Genomic DNA, 26,196 nt, shown 5'->3' with positions numbered 1-26,196 from the left:
GTACCCCAGTTAGGACAGGGGCAGAAGCCTCAGGGTACAGCCTTGAGGGCTGTCACTCGTGCAGCAGCTGCCACATTCTCATGGATGCAGCTGGAGACAGGACCTAAAACATCCATCTCTTTATTTCAGTGGCAAGAAACAACAACATCCAAACAGTCGAAGTTGAAAAGCGATGGGAACACGGGCTCAGGCCAGACCCTTGGCCTGCTGGAGCCAGCACCCTCACAGAGTTACAAAAATACAGTCCTACGACAGCATCTAGAAAACACAGACCCAGGTATTGCACAGAACCCCTGCCCTCCACGGGCAGGGCGACCAACACCCCCTCCGCCTTTGCCGAAATACAAGCCAGGCTTGGAATTGCACAGCAACTCAGCTCACACGCACATGGAGGGGCCAGGCGGGGAGGGGGACAGTGTGTCTCTCAACTACCTGTACAAAAACTATAAGGGAAGATACAAAACCAGGGAAAAAGGGGAAAGCGAGGGCTGTAAACGCCTGTGGGCCGGGCTGGGCGTCCCAGCCTGGGGGCAGCAGTTTGCACCTTTGAGAAGATGACAGCGCCTCGTCTGTCAGTGGGCAATGCTGATGGGAACTCTGGGCGCTGCTGGAGCATCCCAGTGTGTTGGGACACTTGTTATTAATGGTCAATACTGCCGCTGGCCCCTGGCACTCTGCTCCGCACCACAGCATCCCCCGTCCTCCAAGGAGACTCTGCCCCTGGCTAAAAAGCCTGAAGGGTATTCTTGTCTCCACGGTATCCTCACACCCATTTTTTGGTATCGGCATTAGGAGAGATTCAAACGGTGCCACCCAGCACCTACCCAGCGGGGGCAGCTGGCTGTGAGTGCAGGTGGGACTGCACAGACCCCACGCGGCAGCAGCATCCTCTCTTGGGACCCAGGCTGCGAGCAGCAAACTACTTCACATCTGCCACCCACCCAAAGGGGCCAAGCAGGCCTGCAAGGCCCAGAGGCATCAGCTCTCCTCCTCTGCTGGCTCCTCCTGGTCCCAAAGCCTGTGAGTGCTGCAAAAGCCCTGCCAAAGGGCTGGCCTGATGCCTCTGTGCATGCTCAGCACCCACAGGGGAGATGGGTCGCGGTGCCTCATGCCCCATGGCAGGCAGTAGGTGAGATGCCATCCCATGGCAGGCGTGACTCGGGGCTGGTAGCCCTGATGCTTCCTACGCATCCAAATCCCTCTTTCTGCTAAAACAGGAGAAGGTGAACTGATGGCCTGCCCAGGGAACTTGTGTCTGAGCTGGGCGAGCTCCCAAGTTTTCCCTGCAAAGCCCTGCACCCAGTTTGGGGGATGGCAGGAGTCAGACTCAGAGGATGCATACTGACGTTCTGGGGGACATGGGGGGAATCCCTGAGAGCAGCACTGACCCTCCAGCCCAGTGCAACATCTAGCATGGGGGGGATGAGCTGAAGCAGGGAGGGCAGCCAGATCCAAGTCAGCATTTGGGAAATGTAACAGGCTCCACTGCAGCCACTGCCCAGGCCAAGCACAGCTCTCCACCACGGCTACGTGCTGCAGTAGGCGCACGTGGAGATGCCCAGCAGCCACCCAGCCCTGTGGAGGGAAGGAAGGACGTGGGAGGGCTTGGTAGCCTTCCTCCATGCTGTCCCTGCCCTGGGCCTGACTGCTGACTGGCTGAGCACTGAAGGCAACCAGGAGTGCGGCAGCTGCTCTGCTTCCAGCCCCAGATGCTCTGAGGAAAAGCTGGATGCACCAGGGACTTCCCTCCTGCCACAGAAGGCCTCAGTAGGACAACGGAGAGACCTGAGGCAGCCCCAAACTGATAGGAGGGAGGAGGAAGCGGGGCAAAAAGTCATGGTGCTTCCCTTGGGGCAAAGTCTGAGGCTCATGGCCTCTGCTGTCTGCCTGCACAGCCTGTGCCTCCCACAGCTGTGCCAGACAGGAGAGGAGGAACAGGACACAAACCTAGCCAAGCGTCTAAAGGAGGGGCACTGCCGGCAAGGAGAGGGGACGAGCAATGATATCCCACAAGGATCATAGGTAGGAGCCTGCGGAGGGGGCACCGGCATTGCTCCTGTGCACAAGGGTGACCCAGGGCTTCAGCATGGCCTGCCCCAACAGGGCTGCGGGATGGAGCCCGTCCATGGCAGGGAACGTGGTAGATGAGAGGGGAAGGGGGACACACACACAAAGAGCCAGGCTTCAAGTCCCAAATACCCATTGTCCTCATAAACAGAGTCCCAGCCCAGCCTGGGGCAGAGCTCTGCTGTCTCCATCTCCTCGGGAGACCAGGTTGACATCTAGGAAGGGCTAGGCCAGACTCACAGTTCTGCCAGTTGCCATCGTCCTCTTCTCATCCTGCCCGAGCTGGCTTGGGCTAAGGCACACCGAGCACTACACAGCTGTCTCCTGGTCCTCCCGCTGGATCATCTGGTAGTGCTGTCGGTTCTCGAGGTAGGCAGCTAAGTCGGGGTCGTTGGCTTTCTCAGCCCGGTGCTTGGGGGTGTCTCCCTGCATAGGGGAGGCAAAAGATGTCGGGGGCTGACTGCTGCCTAAGCGCTGCCTCGGCACCCAAGGGTGCCCCCATTCCCCCTCTGAAAAGGTGGCTGCGGTTGGGTCCAGCAGAGCCCACAGCCAAGCCTCGAGGCGGGCAGTAGCCGAATGCCCATGTGCCCACCACGGAGTGAAAGCGTGCTCCTGAGGAGACTGACTTTGCTGCAGGGCTGGAAGGTGTCCCCTGAAGGGCCATCAGACAGAAACCGGCCCCAATCCTCACCAGCCCCCCGAGAGGAGATAAAGGTTGGTCCCCATGACCTGCTCTTCCCCGGCGCTGGGGAGGCAGGCAGGAGAGGGTGAGGAATGAGGGGTATGTCTGGGGAATGCCCGGGAATACCAACCCCCCTTCCCTTCTCGCAGCCTGGCGAGCGCTCCGGCTCCCGGAGGAGGATCACATTTCACCAGCTTATTGCAGCCATCTGGACTGTGTCCACTAATGAACTCCCGCACTCCATAAAAAGCAAATCTGTTAACAGCTCCCAGCTCCGTCTCCTCTCCCCGTTCCCTCCCCCTGGCTCCTTGCTCCTCCTTGCCAAAGGCCCGGGCTCTGCCGAGCCGCTGAGAAAGGCCACGGAAATCTGGTCCTCTGCCGTAGCCATTGAAAACCGGCCCCAGAAAGGATGCCCAGCCTGCCCACCTCGTCCCCTGGTGCACAGGGGAGCACGGGCGGCTGTGGCGGGGCCTCCAGGACGACCCACAGCGTATTTCTCCAGCGGGAACAATGGTCAGACACGCAGGGCCTGGGCGCGGCTGTGGACAAAAGCCAACCTGCACCCAGCTGCGGAGAGGTACGATGCACCAAGAAACCCCCTCTTCTGCACATGCATCCCAAGACCCGGGGACAGCCCACAGTCCCCCCCGCAGACACGCAGGCAGGGGTATGGAGACCAGTCCATGCTTCAGTGCCAGCTCTCCTCAGGGGCCTCCTCTCCACAGCCCCTGAACGCAAGCCCTCATTTAACCAAGTCAGGGGAAAAACCAGAGGAGGAATTGAGTTTCTTTTCCGTCCCCCTGCAGAAGCCCCACTGCAGCGCTGCCTGCCCGCAGCCTGAAACCGGAGCTGCCAGGGCCCCTCTGCCCAGCCGGGCTGAGGCACGCCAACTGATAAGGCTCAGCTCCCCTCACCGCTGCAGGGTGTGGGGTCAGCCTGCTCCGAATCCCTGCCGCAGGTCTGATGCTGCAGCTTCTAACGATGTGGTTTCGTGCCTGTGCAGGCAGGCTGTGACCCAGGGCCCAGGCGAGGTCAGCGCAGCGGTGCAGAGGGGTCCCCAGACAGCTACAAACCCAGACACGCGTTCACACAGGCACGTGCAAGCCCCATTCCCTGGGGGCAGCCCGTCATGCCTCAGCTTTTTGCTGGCAGGTTGGGGGCTGGTCCCCTCCTTCAGGCAGTTGAGGGGGCTGGGGGCAGAGAGGGACCATGCCCCCAGAGCTGCCCTCTTCCCAGTCACCGCCTCACCTGGGCATTGGTATCTCATTCTGCAGCTGAGCCTCCAACCAGGTCAGCCCCACTCTGGGTGCTGTGCAAGGCCCAAGGCTTGGCCAGCACCAAGGAGGAGCGATGGGGAGCCAGAGATTGTCTGTACAGCATCTCCCTGGCAGCTGGCAAGGGGGCTGCACATTGTCTGATGCGGCCCCCAAGCTCCACCGGCCCCAGCAAGTTTGCACCCCACAGCTGGGCTCCTGCCCTGTGTCCCAGACCCACAGACTTGGCTTGTTCTTACATCTCCTCTGCTACAGCCCATCGCTATGAGCCTCTGCCAGACGGACACGACCATGACCCCCTCACCGCACGTCCACCCTGAGAACCTCCCGTACCAAAACATGGCCTCAAGTCCCCTCCCCACGACTCCTCTGCTGGGGCTGGCACAGCTCCCCGGCACCAAGGCACGTCTCAATTAACTGGCATGTGAAGGAATGGACTGCCACTGCCTGCTCCTGCTCCCCACGGACCAGCTTCACCCGCCGAGAGGAGCTCCCTGCATCCCCATCACGGCTGCCTGCGGGGGAGAGAGGGGGGAGCCCTGCAGCTGGGAGGGAGCTCACAGTGAGACTGTCCTTGCTCTGACCCCGGAGGGTGGGAAGGGGGAGATGGGGATGAGACATTCCAGCCTCTCGCTTCTAATTTAATAAAACAACAGGGAGAGAAGCGCAGGGAGGAGAGGGATTTAACCCCTCCGCAGCTGGGCTCCGCTCTGACTGGCAAAGACCCCAGCCAAAGCACACTTGCTCCATGCTCCTGCTGACCCCGCTCCTGCCAGCCTCCCGGTCCCCCAAAAAAGCCCCAGTGCCAGCCCTCCCCCTGTCACCTGCAGGTCTGTCTTCATGAGTGAAGCCCCGGCCTCCACAATGTAGTGGCAGATAGTGCGCTGGCGTAAGGCTGCAGCCTGGTGCAAGCTGGTTTCGCCGCTGGGGAGGAGAAAGCGGGAGATGTGAGATGTCACCCTTGAACGGGGACACACAGCAGGTGTGGGTGGCAGTGAGGGACAGCAATTTGGCTGCAGCAGAAGCTTGTGGTGGGTGGCAGGCTTGTCCAGGCAGCCCTGGCAGAGGAGTGGGTGCTGCCTGGGAAGGGTCAGTCCAGAGTGGACTGGGAACCACGGCTGGTAATTAGAGCAAGGGCGGCTGCTAAGCGCCCAGACAACCGGTCACCTTGCAGAGGGTCTGGCCAACAGGTAACACAAGTCAGTCAGCAACTTACTTCTCCTCCGTGGCATCGAGGATTTCTGAAGGTGCTGTGGAGAGAAAGACAGTGCAGGGTGAGTGAGATTCGGCTGTGGGGCAGAGACAGACCCACCTATTCCCCTGTCGCACTCTGCATCTTTCCATAGGGGCTGCTACTTCTACGCTGCCTGCAAAGGTCCCGGCTCCAAAGTGCTCGGGCCAGCAACAGCATCTGAGCCCAGCGGAGACCAGGGAAGAAGAGGTGTTGTGGACTCATTACAGAGAACTATCCAAATAAAAATAAAGCAGCCTGTATTTCAGTGGGAGCTGCCAAAAGCAACAGGTCAGCTGCCCTGAAGGCACAAGCAGGACACTGAGAAATGTTTCTCTGAGACATGCTGGTCCCTGCCAGGATACGGCAACAGCCACGGGGGCACCCCAGCGCTGGCAGACAGATGCCAGGGCAAGCCCATACGCCAGAAGGAGGATGTAGCAAACCCAGAGGGAAGGGATCTAAGCCCACAGGCACCCCTCTGAGCAGAGGGCTGGGCTTTTTCGGCTGCTGGGCTCCTTTGCTAAGGGTGGCACCCTGGCCCCAGCTCACCATTCTCGATGATGTATTTGACGATGTCCTTGCTCCCTGATTTGACGGCATGGTGGAGGACAGTCTGGCCCGAGGAGTCTCGCACCATCAGGTCTCTTCCAGCCCGATGCAGCTCTTGGAACTACAGGATTGTCAGATTGCTCAGGATGAGCTGCCTTTCCCAGCACCAAGCCCCAAGCCCCACCATTGTGTCCCCGGGGTGCCCAGCAGGTTGTGTGGATATCCAGGGTCTGGCAGGGAGCTTTGTCCAGCTCAGCCACGTCATCAAGTCCCTGCCCTCCATGTCCCTCAGGAGAGAAACAAGGCTTCTTGCCAAGAGTCTGCCTGGTTTCCAGCCACTGCTCCTGGAGGAAGGCCCTTGACAGGAGCTGCTCCAGGGCAATTGTGGAGTGTGGCTGGCAGGGCTTCCCACAGCCCGAGGAGCACGCCAGCTGAGCAAATTGCCGGGCGAGCACCCAGAGCCAGCCCTGGCCGCACATGGCAGCAGGCAGTGGGAGCGCCTACCTTGCTGAAGTTGCCGCTCTTGGCAGCTTCTATCAGAAGGTCGTCTGCAAAGAAAGGAGATGGGTTGGGGTGAGAAAAGCCAAGCTGTAATGCCATCTACCTAACTAGAGAGCCAAGGGTTGGGCACCGGAGACTCAGCAGTCAGCTGGAGCTCCTCCAGGTGCTAACCCCTTGGTCAGACTGGTTTACATGGCTTCCTCACCTTCAGGGACGTAGGGGACGAGCCAGGGGAAGAAGGGAGACCCCACATAGCTGGGGGTGCACCCAGATCTCAGCCCCAGGGAGGTGCGCATGCAGGGGGAGCAGTCTCTGCCCATGGGATGACTTAAGATGGGAGCAGATCACCTGGGCGTCAGCCAGAGGTTGAGACGCCTCTCACTCATGACTCACTCACACTTCCAGGCACTGGGCTCCACTCAAGCTCCAGGAAACTCCTTCAATTTGCTCAGCTCGGTGAGGCCCCTGACCTTGTGCTCCCACCTCGTGAGCTCCCCAGCTGCCTGGCAGAGACAGCCTCCCAACCCAGCCCACAGCACTCAGCTCCACAGGTGGGGGATTAACCCCCCAGCCATGCCATTTCCCGCACGGCACAGCCAGGGAGGCGCCTGGCCGGGCGCTCCACAAATCACTGTCAAGTCTCTCCTGCCCACTTCTGGGGTCACCTGCGTGCAGGGCTCTGTGCTCCCACCTAGCACACAGACAGCTGGGCTCCTGCCTGCATGTCAGGGAAAGGACAGGCCAAAAACCACATGGTAGGGACCCAAACCAGCATGATTTGCGAGGGGGTGTGATGGGGGTGGGACAGGACTCACCTTTGTGCAGAAGACAGTGCTCAGGCTCAGCGCTGGAAGGGAAGAAAACGCATAACTAACCCTGTCAGTCCTGGCAGCAGGTCACCCTAAAGGCCACACTGTGGGTAGAGGGATGGCTGTGGAGAAGTATGCCCATGGCACTCCTTCAGCAGGCAGGAGCAGAGGCAGGCCAAGGGATTTTGCTGCAATTTGGCCATGCCATCTTCTTCTTCCCTGATCTGGGTTCTTTCCCATTCCCACTCCCATTTCTCCTGCTGCTCCCAGCTCTGTTGCTAACCCATACCTGAGGCTGGCCTCAGTTTGGCCAAAAGACACCCATGCCCTTCACCCTATGGGCCAGGCACTGGAGCTTGGCCCCACAGCTGAGCCACCTGGTGATGCCCCACTGCTTCCAGCAGCGCTGGAAGAGGAGTAGGGAAGACAGGATGGCATCTCACCCTTTGGTCTAACTCAGCACTGAATTCCTGCTCACTTCCAGGGAGCTCCCCTGTAACGTGGCCCAGAGATCAATGCTGTGAAGCCAATCCTGGCTCTCCCATCACTGCCCATCCTTCCTGAGGTCCAGGACCCCCATTCCAGGCTCACCTGGGGGCAGGAGAGCAGGGTGGAGAAGAGGAAGAGGAGGGGAATGCAAAATGGTGTCCAGAGGGTGAGGCAGACAAGTCGACAAGGTCAGGCATGGCTGGAGAGGTGCCCACGGTATGGGTGATCACCAGCTCTGGGTCCAGCACATAGAGCTCATCTTGAGAGATCTCTGTCACATAGTTGAGGTGCTCCTGAAAGACACAAGTCAACCCTCCTCAGAAGCAAGGTCTACTTCTCCATAGTTCCATCCCCTCATATCCCATGCCTTGTAGCCCACCCACTTGCAATGGTGGCTTGAAGAGTCCTGGGACGTGTGCCTGGGAAGCCTCTGTCTCCCTGTCCTTTTCAGGCTTCTCTCCTGCTAACTTAGCAGATGATTCATATATCTCATCTCCATGTCCCCCTCATTAAGATGACCCCAGTCAGTGGGTGCCTCGCCAGCTTTGCTACGTTGCTATTCCTTACCCCTTCTGCTACAGGGTCCTGCAGGCAGCTTCCAACCCAAGTCTCTGTGCTCCCACCCACGCTTCCTCCCTTTCCACAGGAACCTCCAGGTTCACACCATCCCTCAGGGGATGCCACAGGGCAGGGCAGCAGTGCGAGACCTGCACGTCCCAGAGGCTAGGCCTGTCAGTTCGTGAGAATGCGGGACATGCAAGCACCTCCCCAGAAGATGCCAGGACAGTGGAGGAAAAGGCTGCACCCACCTGTGCGCGGTCTATCCTGTAGAACCGATCAGCTGTGGTTGCTGTAAGACAGAGACAGAACGAGACATGGTGATTCTTGGCATGGGATGAGGAAGACAGACACTTTCCACCACTGAGCAATAGTGAATGATCCAGCCATTCGTGGCATGCACAGAGAGCACAGCAAAGTGAAAAGCAGCTCCTGACCAGGAGCAGCCCCCTCCCCTTTGAGACCCTGCTGTTCTCTTTACCATTGGGCCTGCAGACCACCATGCTCCTGCGCAACGTGCCTTTGCTTGCTATCTCCTCCTCAATGACTCCTGGCAGGGAGCCACAAGGAAGGGAAAGAACACACCTAGCTGATGCTGTCACCTTTCTGGGGGCTTTTTCTGGGCAGATGAAGCTTGGGGCTGTGCAGTGCATGTCTCAGCACTCACTTGCACCAGGCGAGGAACTGCTCCAATTCAACATGATGCACCTCGTTGCAGAGCACTGAGAAACGGGGGCACTAAGGAGGGCTGGGAGAAAAGGAAACTCAGCATGCCGCTGACTTGACTGAGTAACGTCCCACAGACCACTGCAAGCCCACAACAGAGGTTGTGACTGCCAGATACAATGGAGCATGCCACCAGCAGTTGTAGATCCAAGCCCCTGTCTCCTAGGATAGCAGGAGAGCTTCAAACCAGCCTCCCGCCTGTTGCTGGCAGCAGCCTGTCTGAGTGCATCCCTCTGCTCATCCCTCTTCCTTGGAGGAGAGAACCCCAGAGTAGGAGAGGATCTCCTTCAACACCAACTGAGCAAGTAGCCACCACCCCAAGGGGAGCAGGGAGGGGCTGGGGACTTACAGCATCATAGGGGAGAGCAGGACAAACAAAAGCACAGCACCAGGACAACTGGGTCCTCATGCATAGTGGCACTTCCCCTGTTTCCCACCAGGCTGCTGGTGCCTGCCCAGGCAAGGTTGCTGTGGTGGGACCCTTGGGGACCCAGGGAATTCTCTCCACAAACAGAGCAAGGAAGGGCCAGAGCAGATGAGAGCAGTGAAAGAGCTCCATTTATCCTGTCGTGGCTGGAGATTTACAGCCAGGGACCTGCTGCTGAAGGCTTGCAATTCAGCTGCTTGAATGAGCCTATGCTGTCTTGAATGAGGCTCTGGCCTTTTTCCTGACACATTTTCCTGAGCCCAGAACCTGCTGCTGGGAGACTGGCAGGAGGAGGGAAATTGATCCTGGTACCGCAGTCCTGGCAGTGACACCTGGGATCAGCAGCACCAGCAGCCCCACACACAGAGCTGGAGCCCCAAAGGGAGATGCTGCGTCTTTTCTGCCTAGCGCGAGGCTTCCCAGGCCCACTCTGCAACCCACGGCTGTGCTCTGCAGCGCTCGACAGCCTGCTACTGGGAAGTCAGGGAGATGAAGTGCCACCAGCAGTCATTTGTCTCAGCCATCTTCCAGGTACAGAGGGAGAGCTCTGGAGCCTCTTGGTCAGTGACAGCAAAAGGAGAGGAGAAAGCTACTTTCAGACAGGGGAGAAGCAGCTGAAGCCCAGTGGGGAACCTGCTCCCATACCACTGGGACGCTCATGGTGAGCCTTCCTCCCCGTGTGCTGGAGCAGGGGGGCCCCCTGCCTGCACGACACAGGAGAGCAACCGCAGCAGTCCTGCAGCGAGAGGACACACACCGCCAAGCTGCCTTCAGCTCTGAGAGTAGACCAGCACACACCCGTCACTCCACTCCTGGTCAGCAGCCTGGGGCAAAGCACTGCTGCACTTGGCCACAAAGACCCCAGCATCCACGAGTCCCAAGTCCCACGTGGTTCTCAGTGGTTTGTCACTAAGGGTCTGTCCCCTCACCCCTGCCAAATTCAGACACAGTCAGCTCGCCCAGGGGAAGACGACACTTACAGTCCAGGAAGCACCACTTTGGTGAGAGCTTCTGGTTTGACAGTGTCTTCGGTTTGGCTCCATCTCCCTCCTGCACAAAAGAAAAAGAGAAGATAAAGTCATGTCTCTTGGCCTCCCCATCTCTCCCCAGAGCATCCCTCCTGCTTCGGGAGGCCCCTACAGACATGGAAAGGGAAACTTGAACACAGGCACAGCACACAGCGACGGGGAGCAGCATGGAACAGACTGGACCTGACACACACCAGCGCACTGGAGAGAGGTGCCACAAAACAAGCCCACAAGACCAGCACGATGCACATGACAGATGAGATGGAGCAAGGCCATACACACCTGAAAGAGCAGGCGCTCTAAAGCAGAGGGCTGTGGAGGGAAATCCTGCAGAAAGGCAAGGTGTGCTGTTACAGCCTTTGTCTGGGCTGCCCCCCAGCCTCTCTCTTGTCCCATTAGTGTTGCTTAATGTGCTGACATATCTGGCTTTACACACGGCCTGGCCAAGGTCCCTGCTCTGACGCCAGAGCAGAGTGGTTGACCGAGGAACACCAGCCTCAGTGCACAGCTTTAGAAGTGCAGGAGATTGCACAGGCACCCATCTACCGGGTTGACACTGTAGGAGAGCGTCACCCTCCGAGCCCTGGGAAAGGCAGAGCTGTGCCAAGAAACATGGAGCCCCCAGAGGGCTGAAGGAACACAGCACAGCAAACAAAGGGACAAAGGAAAGGCATCCCCGAACACCCAAGGGGTGACAGGCCCCGCTAGGATGTATGCCGGCTTTTTCCACTGTCCCATAATTTTTCTGGGCCACTGACACTCTGGGCCTGGAGAACAAGGTCAGAACAACACTGAGAAAGAAGCGGTCAAAGAGCAGGGAGCAACAAGCCGTCCAGCATGGGTGAAGGCAAATCCTACCAGAAGCAGGAGTGTGTGTGTTGGTGTGTGCAGGTCAAACAGGCTTAGAAATCCCTTCCCTGAGCCCCTCCATCCTTGGCATCCAGCCATGACCACTTCCCAGGCAAAGCCTCACCTCCTGCAGCCTCTCGATTTGGGTCCGGCACAACTCCAGGTCGCTGTCTCCTGGAACCACAATGATCCCCAGCGGCACAGCTGCAAAACAGGGCACAGACTGGAGCAGTCTCAGGGAGCAGCCCGTGCCCCATCCCTAACACATCATGCAGCTGAGTTGAGGGCACTGCTGGACTCAACGACTGTGGCTCCCACCCCCTGGTCACTCATCTGGTCACTCACAGGCTTCCTTGAGCTTTTCCTTGTCATAGTGCAGTGCCTCGTAGTCACACATGCTGATTCGGCTCACCCGGATCCGCAGTCGCTCGGGCACTGGCTGCTGGCTGCGTGCAGGAGGGAAGGAAAGGGGAAGGGATCAGAAAGTGACAGCCCGCTTTCTTCTTATCCCACTCACCCCTCCAAAACAAGCAAAGCACAGACTGGGGTCAGGAGCTTGGCACCAGCAGCTTCTCCAGCATCAGGGTCTAGCCATACTTCTGTGACCTGATCCCTTCCCAAGCCCTTCTTGAGAGAGGATAAAAATGCTTCTGGGAGTGATGGATCAGTCCCATCCCTTCCCCCTCCATCCCTTCTGTTTTGGAGAAGAGGTGGTGGATTGCTCTGAGGAACCTACTCATTGAGCAGAGGCATGGAGTTGCGCCGCTTGGTCTTCTGCACCATGTTGGCTTGGTTGCGCAGGGAGATGTGGATGCAGGAAGCTGCCAGCTTGCAGGGCTCTCCATCTACCTGCATGGGGATGGCCTTGAACGTGGTGAGAATCACCTGCCGGCACTGGCACAGCCGCTCCCCGTGGCCACCGACCTGCAAGGCCGCCTGTGAAAGGGTCCAGAGTGAGACCAGAGGATGGACTGAGGGTTGGATGCGGGGAGCACCCATTGATGCCACTAGTGAACCAAGTTCTGGAAGGGATCTACAGAGACCAGGGCATGACAGCACCTCATCTAAATCTCAGAGAGCAGACACTGTCACACAGGCCAGGACTACAGCTCCTCAAGAGGGAAGCTGGGGAGCTGAGGGGGTGGCTGATGCCTGGTCAATGGGACCAGTTGCTCCCCTCATTGCTAGCTACAAACGGCAACAGGACCAGCTCACCAGGGATGTCATGGTGAAGCCAATAACTTCAATACAGCCATCATCGTGGCGCTGTGGCTCGAAGTCATGGTGCTCCCCAGGGTTGCCCCAGGGCATGGTGCCAGCACAGTACCTGTGAAGGGATAGCAAGCAATGCATGGACAGGCCCCTCCAAACCCAGGTAAGGATCTGTGGCTGAGGTCCTGGGGCTGCTAACCTGGGGATGTTCAGGAAGACCAGGCACTGGGGCTTCAGGTCCTGGATCTTGGAGGTCAAGTCTGTGCCATCGCACTGGAGACAACACAGGGGCGTTCAGGCTGCTGTAAGTTGGGAGCTTGGCGCACCCTACCCACCTCCCCCTCCGCTCCCCACAGTGACTGTCCGTCAAGCCAGGGGAAGTCAATCTCCCCAAGGAACACATCCTCTCCCCAATCCTGAGATACCCAGTGTGCCAAGGGACTGCTCCTTGCCCCTCAGCAGCTCAACCCCCTCCCTGGCCCAGAGCACCCCTGCACACTCACAACCAACTTGACGTGCTTCGCTAAGTCTTTGGAGCTCCCTGTGAGGAAGTCGGAGAAAGCCGTCTGCCAAGGCAAGAGACAACATTAGTGCCCACACATTCACCGAAACGGGCAGCCCACACATTCACCAAAACGGGCAGCTAGGAAGCCTGCCACCAACCTTCAGACCTCAGCTGCTGAGAGCAGCAAACCCTTCCTTGTCCATTGGGGCTTGGCAGAAGCTCTTGCTTCTCCCCTTCCAAAACAACCTGATCCATTCCTCTGGCCGTTTTGCCTGCCAAAAACTATGGGGCACCTTTAGTAATACCCTCCAGTACTCCCTTGCCAGCCCAGTTCCAGCTTTAGGGAAGAGCTGGCAAAGTGTGTCTCCTCTTGCAAGAGACTTGAGCCACAAGAGAGAAATCCAGTCTCAAGCTGCAATAAAGTACCATAAAACAGAGCTGATGTCACCCCATCTAGAGACACCAGGAGTGACAGCACGGCCTCCATTACACTGACCCTAGGGTCCCCTTTGGGTTTAACTGTACCGAGAGGAGAGGAGACACAAACAGGAGAGATGTGAGATGGTACAGAGCAGTACTTGGCCTTTAGCACCGCTCAGATACTGGTTACCCAAGCACATGAGTAGGGAGGTATATTGAGGATGGGAGGATGGACGAACAAAGACAACAAAGACAACACTGAAACACAAAGCTCTACAGGTGAGGTACAGGAGGGTGGTGCAATGAGCTGTAACTGGCCCAAGGTATAAAATAAAAGACCAAAGCAGTGTGGGGATTCTATGGAAAGGCTTCCCGTTCCTCTGCAGCGGGGACAGCCTGCCTCCCCACAGCTCCGGGGAGGTCCTGCCTGGGTGACCAACCGTGAGCTGGAGAACAAGAACAATAGTGGCAGGAGATCAAGACAGCAACTGTACCGCAGACCAAAGAGCAAGCTGTACCGCCCAGCAGCACTCGCAGCCAAAGAGGAGCTACGACTCCCAGGGCTGCAGCCTTTCTCCAGCACCTCTCCAGCTTTGGGGGAGGCTCAGCTTGGGTACACGTGAAGGCCCATATAACTCGGATGAGTGAGCTGAGGGTGTGGACAGGAGCCGAGGCCATGCCTGTGCTCCAGCTGATGCTAAGGCTGCTATGAAGGCATGCCCAGATATCCTCCACACACTCACCCCAGCATAGAACATTTTATTCCGAAACCGGCTGTTGAACTTCTCTGGGTTGGCCTCTAGGGAAAAGAGAAAAAAGTCCAGGTCATCGGCCTGCACAGGCAAATACTTCACTTGCCAGCTGTCCCCAGACACAGTTCTCCAGCCAGCCTTGGCCAGGAGGCAGCCCCCAGGTCTCTTCCTATGCAGGCACCTCTCTTCTCCCTCTGCAGCCTCCACCTGCTCCTCAGGTTTCACCTCCAGCCCTGTCCCTGGGGCAATCCTCTTGTTCACTTTCCCGAGGAGCATTTTATGGGGCCACCTTTGACCCCATCACTACAGACTCTGCCCCAGCTCTGCCATCCCCTGTACCTCGGGATTCGTGGAACTCCAGCGTCACCCGTGCATCAAAGCCAAGGCTGAAATAGTTATTAAAGACATCCAAGGGGAGCTGAAATGGAAAGAAGGAAGAAAGATGAGACTGCCAGCATGTGGGCATGGCAAAGAGGAGGTCAGGCTGTAGCAGAGCCATGCACGGTGCCCACGAGGCTGCGCAAGCGGAGGCTTGCCTCTCCCCCAAGAAAATACAGAGGTCATCAGCCTGAGATGATGGATCCCAGCTCCGAGGGGTAAGGGACGTGGCCCAAGGGGCCACACGCTGCTCTCCCAAGATACCTGCAATCACCCACGTTTCTGCTAAATAAAGTCTCAGAGAGGACTGGGGTTATACCTGTTGCAAGCTGTTGTTAAAAACCTCTGGTGGACACATAGTTCTGATCTCTACAGGCCTTGCCATGAGTGCCATGGGTTAGAGTCATGAGGAGAGGAGTGGAATTCCAGCAGGGCTATGTCAGCCCAACACTATGGCCCCAGGTGCTGGGGCTGCCTGAGCCAGTGGGAGAAGGAGAACGCAGACCCCCAGCACAGGGAACCAACGTGAAGAGGAGGTGTCCCACCTTGTCAGCGGCTGCCTCATCCTTTTCCTCAGGGTTCGCATCAGGGTTTGGCTCCACATGGAGGTTCCAGCGATCGAGCTGCACAATGTTCCCATCTTCCACATGCGACAGGATCTTGGACAGAGGCTCATCTGTGTAACCCTGGTGAAGAGCCGGACTCGCTGAGACTCCTACCTGCCTCCCGCAGAGATGCCCCAGAGACAGTGGGCTTTGGGAAGACATCCCAGAGCAAAAGATGCGGAAAAGATTGATTCTACTTGAATGCACAACAATGTGGGACTTCAAATTTAAAACAATACATCTTTCTTCTAAAAACCTCCCAAAGTTTGAAATAAAGATTGCTTTTGTTAGTGTCCTAATAGATTATAATCTGAAGCAGAATAACTTAAATGTCAGAAGAACAGTAACATCCAAATGGCACTTATTTGTTGGCCTATATTTAGGGAAAGTCAAAACATCCAGCCCATGCAAATCCCCACCCATGTGTCTGGAACTAGAATCGAAGTGCTAAGCCCCCCTCTGCCAGCAGCAGACTCTTATGCCTGTCACTTACCCCACCCCAGTTCAGCGTCCTGGCCAAGTCGTTCCCTGTCCCCAAAGGTAGGATGGCCACAGGAGGAGGTGGGTTGAGGCGTAACTGGTCCAGAATGGAGAGTATCCAGCCCACCTGCTCGAGCAAGAGAGCACAAAGAAACAGTTGGTTATTTCAGGGACTGGCAGGCAGGTGGAGGTGACTTGGAGCACAACTGACGGCAGAAGGGTGAAGACGGGGTCCCCTTAGCCACCACCAAGGCTATTCACAGTCTCTAATGCTCCAAATGGGTGCTGCAGGAGATACCAGTAACCCCAGTGAGGAGACTGGCCCTCAAAAGGGCTACAAATGCAGACATGCCACAGACTAGCACTCCCTGCAGCAGCGCATGAGGAGACCCACAGTATCCAGTGCCACTAGCTGTACCACGGACACAGCGCCACATTTTGTCCCATTTTGGATTACAGCGAAGAGGGCTGCTGCAGGCATTGGAAAGGCCTGAGACGAAGGGGACTGCAGGCACGAAGGCGCTGGGGTCTCACCGTGCCATCTCCCCCACACGCCAGGATCCGGAGGTTGTGGACCTTGCGGTACAGCTCCAGCCTGCAGGGAACAGCAAGGGTGAGAAGGGGAGGGAAGAGGCACCGAAGGTGTTACACTGTGGCTGCAGGGGTCCCTGCCCTCGACATTCACAAAGTCACATGTGTGTCTTCCTCTCCATCACCACAGCAATGGACAAAGCCACAGTAACTTTGGCTTCAACTTTAGCTTGAGGAGGAAGAGTAGGGTGTCCAGTCTGTGTACACACAGATAAACTGAAATGCAGCAAGCGGACAAGACTCACATGACATTAACTGCACATCAAGAACTAGGTCTGGGAATCTCACCCCACAGCTGGTCTTTTTGCTACCAGCTTTAAGATTAGATCAGCCCTCTGGCAGGAAACACTAACTGACCACAAGGTATCCTAGAGAGGCCTCTCAAAGCACGAACTCATTGGAAGTCTCTTTGGTATGGTACATTAGGCCTCTGCCAGGCATGGGAAGAGCTCTGGGGAGGAATCTCTGGGGCAGGGATGGGGGAAGAGAAGGGTGGTGCCACCATGAGTACTCACGCCTCCTTGGGTCCGCCCTGGCTGAGGTCAAAAACTTGCCGTGGGTTGAGATACCACATGAAGGACTGGATGATCTTGGCTCCCTATGGGGAGAAGAAAGACTTCAGGTAACATGGAGATCCCAGTGGACGGCAGAAGAAGGCATCTGGTCCTGAGGACAGGCCAAGACAATGTCGTTCTGGGGGGACTCAGGCAAAGCCTGGCCAAGGTGGCAATTGCCAGGCAGCAAACTGGCATTGTGGGGGTTGCCTTGCCTCTTCTGCAGCTGAGACATCACCAAAACTATGATGAGACCTCAGCAGCCAAATGGCAATGCCCTCACAGAGCTGCCTTCTCAGAGAGATGTAGGACAAGGCCATACCTGATTCCCACCGCTCTTGGGGTTCACAAACACCAGCAAGGGCTTCATGAGAGGAGCTGGCATGGGCTTGATGACAAAGGGTTTCCACCTCCCTTCCTGCAAGAGACACCACTGATCCTTCAATAAACTCGGGGAAATGCAAACTCCCACCTCCAGCTGATCCCTAATATCACGTAGATAAGGAGCAGGAGGAAGAGAATGTTCCAGCCACCCCACAGGCCTTATAGCTGGCATTTGCCCTGCTAGCAGGCACCATCCCTCCACCTCACCCTCCTTAACCTCAGTGCAAGCCCCTTTGTTTCCCAGTCTGGCTCCTTACTCCCCAGTTCCTCCACCCTTCCAAGACAAGGTCGTTCCCTGTCCCCTCATCTCTTACCTCGGCCCCCTTTTTGCTGGATTTCCGCTTGAACGATGTCCTCTTCTTCTTCTTACTAGATTTCAGTGGATTCTAGAGAGAAAAGAAACAAACTCAAAAACTCCATGAGGAGCTGCTGGGCAAGCAGGAGTCATGAAAGATCCCCAAGAGCTGAGATGACTTACCTGGGGCCGACGGACCCGCAGAATCCAGGTAGGAGGAACAACGACAGCAGCGTGAGCCCCCAGCGAGCAGGGCTCTTCAATGTGTTGCAGCATGAAACATGACACTTTGCTGTGATACTGGGGAAGGAGAAGACAGAAAAAATCAGCTACTCAGTTTGCTGGCGACAGCCACCTTCTCCTCCCAGCTCCCCCACGACAGTGCAGGGAGTGCTGGAGGAAATCATGCAGGAATTTTGTAATGGAGAGGCAATGACGAGAAAGTTTCTCATAGAGGCTCACACTATCACAGTACAACCTCTCCCAGTAAGAGGAGATGTTAAGGACAGGCTGCAGAGAAGCAGCTTGGGGAGTCCCAGCAGAAACCAGAGGTGCAGAACAGGCTGGTAAGACATTCAATGGGGGCTTTGCTCACCGCTTGCTTGCACCAGGAACAGCTGATAGCTACAATCTCTTTACTGTGGAAGGCAAACTTCTGCTGGAAACCCTATGGAGGGAAGGATAAGAGGCTTAGGGAATTCCCTTGCAGCTTTCTACCATCCAACAAGACTTTCCCACCACCAAGAGAGACGTGAACAAAAAGAGCGTGCCTGCAGCTGGAGCCCTCTGGATCCCTGCCAGATAGCCCCAACGATCACTATGGCACCAGGGAGACCACTGTGCTCTGCAGGGGTGTCTCTACTGCTCAGGGAAAGCGTGCCAGGAAGATACTCCGCTTCAGGATTGATTGGGCCCAGGGGAAGAACAACGCTACGTGGGAAGCACTTATGTAGTGATTCACAGTGCAAAACAGGGCACGCGCCTTCATTTTGCTGTAGGCTGCTGCTGCCAAACAGGAATGGTGGGATGGCCCTGGTCCCCAACCCTGTTCTTGCCTCTGGTTTGACCTTAGCTTTCCTTCAGGCTGAGAAAAAAACCCAAGATGCTCTCTCACCTTGCCACACTGCCGGCATTTCCCTTCCTGCCGCCTCCGGTGTACCCAGTGATGCCGGACAACGATGGGCTAAAGGGAAAAGAAAAAAAAAATTAAAAAAAAAAGGGGGGAATGAAGGCCCAGTGTGTGAGGGAATGCAGGAACAGGAAAGAGGAATGGACCCAGGCCAGCCAGGATCTCTGCTCTTGCAGCAAGCCCACTGCTCACACGCACCAGCCCCAACCCTCTGGGAGAAGGCAAAGCCGAAGAATCAGGGGGCAAGAGGCCAAATTAAGCTGCTCAGAGAACAGGGTATTAAAACAAAAAAAAAAAAAAGAAGGAGGGGGAAGGAAACTGAAGACTGAGAATCACACAAAGCAAACCCAATGGAGAGTTGGCAAGCAGTAGTGTGGAGTGCTACTCTGGCCATAAATCACATCTCTGTCCCTTAACATCTTTGCCCAGATGCCCCAGCGCCAGGTGAAAAACATGCTAGTGGAAGGTGTGAAAATTCCCACGGAGACACCGTTTGTTCCCACAGCAGGAAGATGGAAGCGCTCGGAGCTGAGCAGCAAACTGCCCAGCTCCATGTTCCTAGAGGACAGCAGCAGCCCCAAAGGCCCACACACCCTCTTCACACTGTTCTTCGCCCCAGGACAAGCCCTGCCAGCCTGTCTCAGCCCCTGCCCGCCTGCCCACGGGGAGGGTGGCAAGGCTGCTTGCAGGCGCCTTCTCCCTGCCTGCAGGCTTGCAGTGGGTGAGGGCTGGGACTTGCAGGAGCGACTGTGAGGGGGCCAGAAGTTTTGTAGTGAAGCACCACATTTCCTATATCCCACCCTTCTCTTCCAGCTCTGGACTGGGAACGGCATTGCAGGGAGGGCAGCAAAAAGAGAAGAGGGAGTGCGAGTTCACAGCCCAGCGCGGTAGGGCCCAACACTCTGCCCCTGACAGCTTTTGGGATCATCACAATGATAAAGGCAGAAACTGGCAGGAGATTTGGGTCAGCTCCAGTGTTGCCTGTTCTGAGTGCAACACATGGGAAAGGACAAAGTGTCCTGTTGGCTTTAGCAGACATTAATCCAGTGGGAGCAGAAGGCGGGCTATGCCCTGAGCTCGGCTCTGGGTCCCAGCAGGCACATCTAGAGAAAGGCTGACCCTGAAGGGGATCTGCGGCAGCACAAAAGCCAGAAGAGCACCTTTCTAGGGTAAGAGGAGGGAAGAGCCCTTGGAGGAACTGAAGAGGATTAGAAAGACAGGATGGAGAAGCAGGGTTTCTGAGAAAAAGGAGGAAAACCAGGAAAGGGGAGGCAGAGAAAATTTGTAGAAGTGGGAGAAAAGGAAAATAGAGACAGAAGAGCGAGTAGAGGCAGAGAACTGTCAGCAGAAACCAGAGTAAGTGAAGGACCAATAGGGGAGCTGGGTTAAGACTGATATGGGAAGGAGGCATGGCTGGAAAAGCAAAGGAAGAAAGGAAGGTTTAAAGTGATGCTGAAAGCTTTCCCTGACTAGGTCACATCGGTATTTCTCAGCAGGCAGCCCTGTGTTTGAGTACCCTTCCCCTATCACATCTGCTGTGCCAGCACAAATACGGTGTGGGGGCAGCAGCCATGTTACCAAAATGGCCCATCCACACCCACTCCAGAGCACTGCACAGGTGACACTGGCTCCACAGGCTGGAGGGTGAAGCATGAAGGCTGATAGGTGCTTCCACCAGTGCAGCTCAGCAGACAGGTGCCAGGCCACCACTTACGCCCAGTGCATTAAAACACGGGCTGAAAGGGTCTGACAGCACCACTGTGGGCATCTTCCACTGCTACCTGGAGTAGCTGTGGCACCCAGGTCAGGGCTGAGCAAGAAAGCCAGAAATGAGCCCCTGCTCCCTTCCAAATTGTGGGAGACTTGGGGAACTGCCAGAGCCTCCTCTATGTGCTTGGGGACCAGCACAAGGGGGAAAAAATTCTCCCACAAAACACTGTTTGCAGGTTTCCCCCATGAATATGCAGGAGCTTCAGAACATGCAAACCAGCGGATGCTTTGCATTTGCTGCCTGTGAGCTCCTCACACCTCACACCCAGTCTGTGCTGCTGCCTTACAAAGAAACATCCTTTCCACTGCACCACCTGCTTCGAGCCGGGAGGCAGCACAATGCCTTGCATTCTGATGCACAACGTGCTGGCAGCATCTGACATCTCTGCCACCAAACTGGAAAAACAAGGGGCAGACGTGGGTGGCGTCCGAGGCACATCTCTCACCTCCCGTACGTTCCGGGATCCTGACTCCCTGAAGGAAGGTTTGCAGCGGAAATTTATCTGTAGATTGAACACACATGAGAGAAATCAGTAAAACCACCGTAGCCAAAGGAAAACTACTGGAGTTTACTTTACTTTACTACAGCAGGCCCAGAGCCTATGGGAATGTTCAGTGCTTGCTGTGAAACCCCTCACATCTCTGTTACTGAACAAAATAGGGCCTGGGGTCCCAATCATGTCACTAGATGTTCCTTTTGGTATTGTCTTCTCAGAAGACCTCTCTTTGCAATGACACATTGCAGTTCCCCAATCTTCTTGTGTTTTACTACCCAAGAGGAAGGGCTGCCCAGGAAAAGGCTGTTACAGCTTTGCGAGCCACAGAGAGAGCTTAACAGTCTCTACTCACTTTCTCCAGCTGCTCGATGCAGGGTGTGTGCACTACGATCTTGCAGGCTGCACACTTACGCCTGGAGAGAGGTTTTTGCTGGAGGGTGAGAGAAGGGGAGGAAAAACAAGTATGTGAATAGCAGTGTTCAGAGGCCGGCAAGCTCAGCCTCCCATCACGCCTCCTTTGTGCATTTCAGGATGTGGAACAAGTCGTGTAGGAAAATTAGGCACCATCTAGGCTCCTTGCAAGTGAAGGGATCTAAGCACATGCCTAGAGCAGGTGGTCTCAAGCCTGGGGCAGAGCAGGGAGGTGCTCTCCCACTGTCCTGTCCCGCAGTCCTTGGCCTCTTCTGGAGAGAGCACCATGGAAGCTGGTCTGGGAGGCACCTGCAGGGCTCCCATGGCAAAGCCCGTGGGCAGGCACAGGATGGCATCAGTGCTCCATGTCGTGCACCACAGCAGGACTGAGCCTGAGAGCTGGGAGAGAGGACTGCAGCAAACCCACAAGACCAGTGCTGCCTGCAGGGTCAGGAGGCAGCAGGCCTGGGTCTCCGGCGCTCATTTTTCTCCTCTATTGAAAGGTCTTGGATTCAGATTGACCCTCTAAGGGTGTGGGATCCCAACAGCCTCTCCCTGGAATATCACTGTGTTGCCTCCGGGCAAGCAGCAAACCTGTGTCAGGTTTCTGCACTGGCAGAAATTGGGGAGGCAGCCCCACAGCATGCAGACGTAGGAGGGACACACTCCCCACCTTGGCAGCCCCCCAGACACCCGCATGTCCCCCAGCAGCAGCAGGGCCTTGGTGGTCTTCCAGCTGGGTGGCAGCACTACCCGCACCTGCGGCCCTTGCCGGGGAGGTGGGTGACCCCAGGTGACTCACCAGCAGCTTTGCCATGCAGTTCTGCTCCCCAACGTAGCAAAAGTCCCCAGAGACATTGGTCTCAAACCAGATGTGCTCCCCATAAACTGCAGTCTCCTGAAAGGCACAATACAACAGGTTCCTCTGTGAGCACCCCAGATGAGCATCTGAGCCTCTAAAACAGTTTGTGTGAGGGACAAGATATTGGGCAGCCCTGGGGCTGGGAGGTTGGAGCTAGGTGTAGGCCAGGAGACAAGATGCACAGAACAACCAGGGCCAAAATCTGGACAGAGGACACCTCATGAAACTAGTGGCATGGTCCACCTGTTGGAAACAAGAGGGTCCCAGGAAACCACCTCCAAGGCCTACAGCCCAGTCGCAGTGTCCCACACAGGGGAGCTGCTTCCATCACTCCCTGAGAGAAGGCAAATTCAATGCAGGGGACTCTCCTGAAACAGCTTCTGTTCTACAACCTCAGGGTGCAGCTTGAAACCTTCCAGGCTTTGCCCGTGAAGGAGCAGGGCCTTGCTCCTGCTGCTTGGCCCCAGCCACCAGAAGACCTCGGCTGCCAGGAGCAGAAGAGCTGTCAGTGGAGTAGCTATGCCATCCTCCCAGGAACCACCTGTGCCTGCACAGCCTCTCCTTGCAGCATCAAGAAGCGCTGCCAGCAGCACAGATGCTGACACCAGCTGGTGGAAATGGTGGAGGCCATAAATGTGTCAAAGCTGAAGTCACCTGGGAAGCCTCTGCCTGGGAAGGGCCTGCTGCTTCTTGGCTGGGAGCCCATGCCATGCAAACACCCAGCAAAACGGGCTACAACTTACGCTCCAGTCCACAGTGGTGCGTATCTGCCTCTCCGAGTCGCTCCTCAGGGCTAGTGCAGGGTTCGGCTGGGCTACCATGTGCTGGAGGCTGGACTTGGCAATAGCTTTCCTGGAAGACACAGGAAGGCTGACTATTAAACCAGGAGAGGAGGAATACGCACAAAGCACAACCTGCTTCTAGGACGGACAGCAAGGCTGGAGCAGAAAAGCATCCTCAGGACCGAGTGGCTGGAAATGAGATGAATCTTCAGCACCGCCGGCCGAGGAGCACCCACTTCTGTGAGGTAGACCCATGGGACGAAGAGGCACTGGCCACGTTGCTGACGGCTCACTAGACACCCTGCACCCAGCAAAAGGCACAGCCTGGGCCTGCTAGGTCAAAGCCCTCGGGGATGACTGCTCATTGCAAAACAGATGCTGGGACGCTCCACCAAGCTGTGTTGGTGGGGCTGCCTTTGCAGGGACGACCCAGAGCCCTTGCCCCGCAGAGGCTCCTCTCACCTCTCCCGCACCAAGGCACCTCAGAGCCTGGGCCGTTTTCAGAGACCAGTAAAATCAGCTGGAAAAAAAGCAGCTGTTTGTCTGGGGCTAGCGAGCTTCTCCTAGATATTCTATAATGGAAGAAAGGAGCAGCAGAGCAGGCCAGCTGGAGAAAGTGTGTGTCTCCAGCCCACAAGCAGGGCTGCCACCTCCCTCCGGCCCTGGGCTGGCAGGAGGGGACACCTGCAAGCCACAGGAGCTGCACTGAGAGCATCAGAAGCAGTGCTGGCCTGAGTGGGAGATGCTCAAGGGACTTGAGCAGCACTGCAAGACACTGATGGCAGCCAGGGCCTTCCCTCCTGCCCCGCCAGGCCTGGGTCTGCACCCAGCCTCCCCTCTTCCCTTGGCATTGCCCGCTTGGATGCCACCACCATACATACAGCAACCGGGGGCTCCAGCCATCCGAGGCGGTGTGGCAGGCAGGCTCCGGTCCCAAACACTCAAGGAGGGTGGCAGAGGGGTGCCCAGCTCCAGCTGCCTCCGCACAATGCTGGGCCAGCAGCTGCGGGTGGCCAGAGGGGAGCAGGCCGTGCCAGGGGGCATCGCTGGAACGCCGGCGCTGGCTGAGGCGGCGGTAGCGTCCCGGCAAGCCATAGGTGGCCCAGCCGTACATGAACTCGGTGGGCAGGCAGTGGGAAGAGACACGCCGCAGGCAGCGGGGACCCCGTGACAGCAGCCCAGCCTGGAGTGGCCGCAGCTGGGGCAGCATGGCCAGCCACCTCTCCTCGACCCAACGCTCGTGCCGGCCTCGCTCGGCTCCTGCCACCGCAGCGACGCCGACATCCTCCAGAGATTCGGATTCAGAGCTGTCTGTGTGGAGCACCCTGTGCCCCTTCTGTCCAGTGGGGATAAGGCTGGCCAGAAGGATGGAGGGACCCATCAGCTGGGCATCAACGGCTCGTGCACGGCCCCCGCGCTTCTTCTGCACAGTGAACCTGGGGCTGAGGCAGGGCGGCGTGGTGCTGGAGCGGCGGCGGGGGCCGGGGCGCTGCGGCAGGCCCAGGCAAGAGAGGGCTGGCAGTGGGGTGCCTGAGCCACGGCGGCGCTGGGCCAGAGAGGCAGAGGGCAGCCCGGCCTGGGAGCGTCGCCTGGCCTTGCCTGTGGGCACAGCAACTGCACTGGCACGCCGCAGCCCCTTCCTTCCGAAGTGACGCCTAAAAAAGGTTTCCATCACACCCAGACGGTGGCTGTTAACACAGAGACCAGCAATTAAATAGGCTCCCCTGTGAGTCCACAGACGGGGCTGCAGGGGTCAGGGCAGGGTGACAGGGGGCAGGGTGACAAGAGAGCAGGAGCAGGGAGCCAGGGACACGGTGATGCCATCTGGGGTGTATGGCAGGGCTGGGACCCACTCGCTGGGTAGATGCACCACTGGGTCTCCCAGTCCCCACAGATCCCCCGCTCCTCGAGTTTCATGGCCCAGCTGAGGTGCTGTCATGGCAGGGCGGGTGTCGCTGCCTGGCTGGGACCCTCTGAACCCCTTGCTCACGCTGTGGGATCGGCAGAACCCCTGGCGACTACCCCCACCACTCTCCTGGTTTCCCCATGGGAACCGTTCTGGCTAAGCACCAGCCCTGCCAAATTTGCTGCAAATTGAAACCAGGCCTTTGCGAATCCTAAAGAAGAAAACCAACTGGGCAAGTAAAAGCAGGGCAGGCAGATTTGGTAGAAGTTGGCTGCGAGAGCTTGAGGCTGGGAGGGCTGGAGTAGTGCAGAGGAGAGCTAGGAAAATCATCCCATCCGTCCTGTGCAAAACTTCCCTCTCCTGGTAGAAAGAGCTTTATTGGGGCTCTCGAGCTTTCCCTGCCCAGCTCTCAAAGCCTGACAGGCTGCCCAGACATTGCAGCAGTCTGTGGAAAGCCCCGAGCCACAGGTGGAAGGTGCTGCAGCAGTTTCAGCGCTGGCAGCTTGGCATGCAAAGGCTGAATCTGGCCACCTCCAGCGCCATCCTCCTCCAGAACTAGTGCTTCACATTCACCCTCCAGCCACCGCCTCTCTTCGGCCGCTAAATAGAGAGGATTTATTCAAGGGCAACTCAAAGAAATCACCAAGGCCCACAGTTTGGTAGAAGCAAACTTTCGGCTCTTCAATTGCTTCCAAGGCAGGGGACTCTGGATCACGGCAGCCTGTAGGCACACACAAGCCACCACCCTCACTCTCAACCATTTCCATGCCGTACAAGGCGGCTCCCCTACCCGTCACCAGAATACGGGCACATCGCTCACCACTGCACTAAGGCTGGCACCTGTTGCACTTGCATCTGCCTTCCTCCCTTCTCATGCTCTTTTATGCACTTGCTTGCAGGTCAGCAACACCAGAGGCCCTTCAGAAGAACACCCTGGCCTGAACTTCCACTGCCCCGAGGTCCACGCAAACAGGCAAACTTGTCAGAAGCTTCCCTTTTTGTTTGAGATATGCATGTATGATGGGACATACGTGTTATTTCCTGAACCGCAAACTGGAGCTTTTCCTTAGTGCTTGCACCACAAGCAACCCATTGGCCCTCTGTTTCTTTTGGTGGAGTACAAAGCCGAGTTTGTATTTTTGGAGAAGGTCAGGTTTGCTTCACTCTCCTCCAGCCTGCAGGAAAGCCAGCTTTTTCTACAGTCTTGTTGCTATGTCTGCACTTAGTAATGTAGCACAAGGAGGGAAGGAAGGACAGTGATGCCCTCCAGAGGAATCTGCAGCTCAAGAGCAGCATCACAGCAGCTAAAGCCTGGTTGAAACAAAAGGAAATGCTATGTGCCACCTCCTCAGAGGGATTTCTCAGCACCCACCACAGAGAGCAACGCAGGTACACCCAGCGCTACCTGGTCACCAGCAGGTTACCTACCATACCACCAAGGCCCGTGTAGCTTTGCGGAGGGAAAAAGCA

The 26,196-nt window shown here is 56.9% G+C and overlaps 1 protein-coding gene across 5 annotated transcripts in view; it reads right to left on the bottom strand.

Annotated features, from left to right (window-relative positions):
* Positions 1-1,947: 1,947 nt before the first annotated feature.
* DGKZ (diacylglycerol kinase zeta) overlaps positions 1,948-26,196 on the bottom strand; it is a 42,325-nt gene continuing 18,076 nt past the window's right edge. For 2 of the 5 annotated variants that reach the window (XM_086748400.1, XM_086748401.1), the window contains 30 exons: positions 22,782-22,890; positions 21,979-22,074; positions 21,118-21,195; positions 20,715-20,771; positions 18,484-18,552; positions 17,965-18,036; positions 17,553-17,669; positions 17,389-17,460; positions 17,013-17,108; positions 16,652-16,734; positions 16,080-16,140; positions 15,559-15,672; positions 15,006-15,146; positions 14,422-14,500; positions 14,074-14,129; positions 12,909-12,971; positions 12,605-12,678; positions 12,409-12,520; positions 11,930-12,129; positions 11,539-11,639; positions 11,318-11,397; positions 10,297-10,366; positions 8,415-8,455; positions 7,708-7,898; positions 7,123-7,154; positions 6,311-6,354; positions 5,807-5,927; positions 5,240-5,273; positions 4,848-4,947; positions 1,948-2,493 (listed from right to left, as the gene is read on the bottom strand). In XM_086748400.1, the coding sequence (XP_086604526.1) occupies positions 2,377-2,493; positions 4,848-4,947; positions 5,240-5,273; positions 5,807-5,927; positions 6,311-6,354; positions 7,123-7,154; positions 7,708-7,898; positions 8,415-8,455; positions 10,297-10,366; positions 11,318-11,397; positions 11,539-11,639; positions 11,930-12,129; positions 12,409-12,520; positions 12,605-12,678; positions 12,909-12,971; positions 14,074-14,129; positions 14,422-14,500; positions 15,006-15,146; positions 15,559-15,672; positions 16,080-16,140; positions 16,652-16,734; positions 17,013-17,108; positions 17,389-17,460; positions 17,553-17,669; positions 17,965-18,036; positions 18,484-18,552; positions 20,715-20,771; positions 21,118-21,195; positions 21,979-22,074; positions 22,782-22,890 (2,680 nt within the window). In that variant the 3' untranslated portion in view covers positions 1,948-2,376. Of the gene's footprint in view, positions 2,494-4,847; positions 4,948-5,239; positions 5,274-5,806; positions 5,928-6,310; positions 6,355-7,122; positions 7,155-7,707; positions 7,899-8,414; positions 8,456-10,296; positions 10,367-10,626; positions 10,672-11,317; positions 11,398-11,538; positions 11,640-11,929; positions 12,130-12,408; positions 12,521-12,604; positions 12,679-12,908; positions 12,972-14,073; positions 14,130-14,421; positions 14,501-15,005; positions 15,147-15,558; positions 15,673-16,079; positions 16,141-16,651; positions 16,735-17,012; positions 17,109-17,388; positions 17,461-17,552; positions 17,670-17,964; positions 18,037-18,483; positions 18,553-20,714; positions 20,772-21,117; positions 21,196-21,978; positions 22,075-22,781; positions 22,891-23,701; positions 24,773-26,196 lie in introns of those variants that run through there. The other 3 variants (XM_086748397.1, XM_086748399.1, XM_086748398.1) reach the window with 3 other exon arrangements.

This window comes from Chlamydotis macqueenii, chromosome 5, assembly GCF_036417535.1.
Source record: "Chlamydotis macqueenii isolate bChlMac1 chromosome 5, bChlMac1.mat, whole genome shotgun sequence".
NCBI lineage: Eukaryota > Metazoa > Chordata > Aves > Otidiformes > Otididae > Chlamydotis > Chlamydotis macqueenii.
This window is presented reverse-complemented; position numbering and strand designations above follow the sequence as displayed.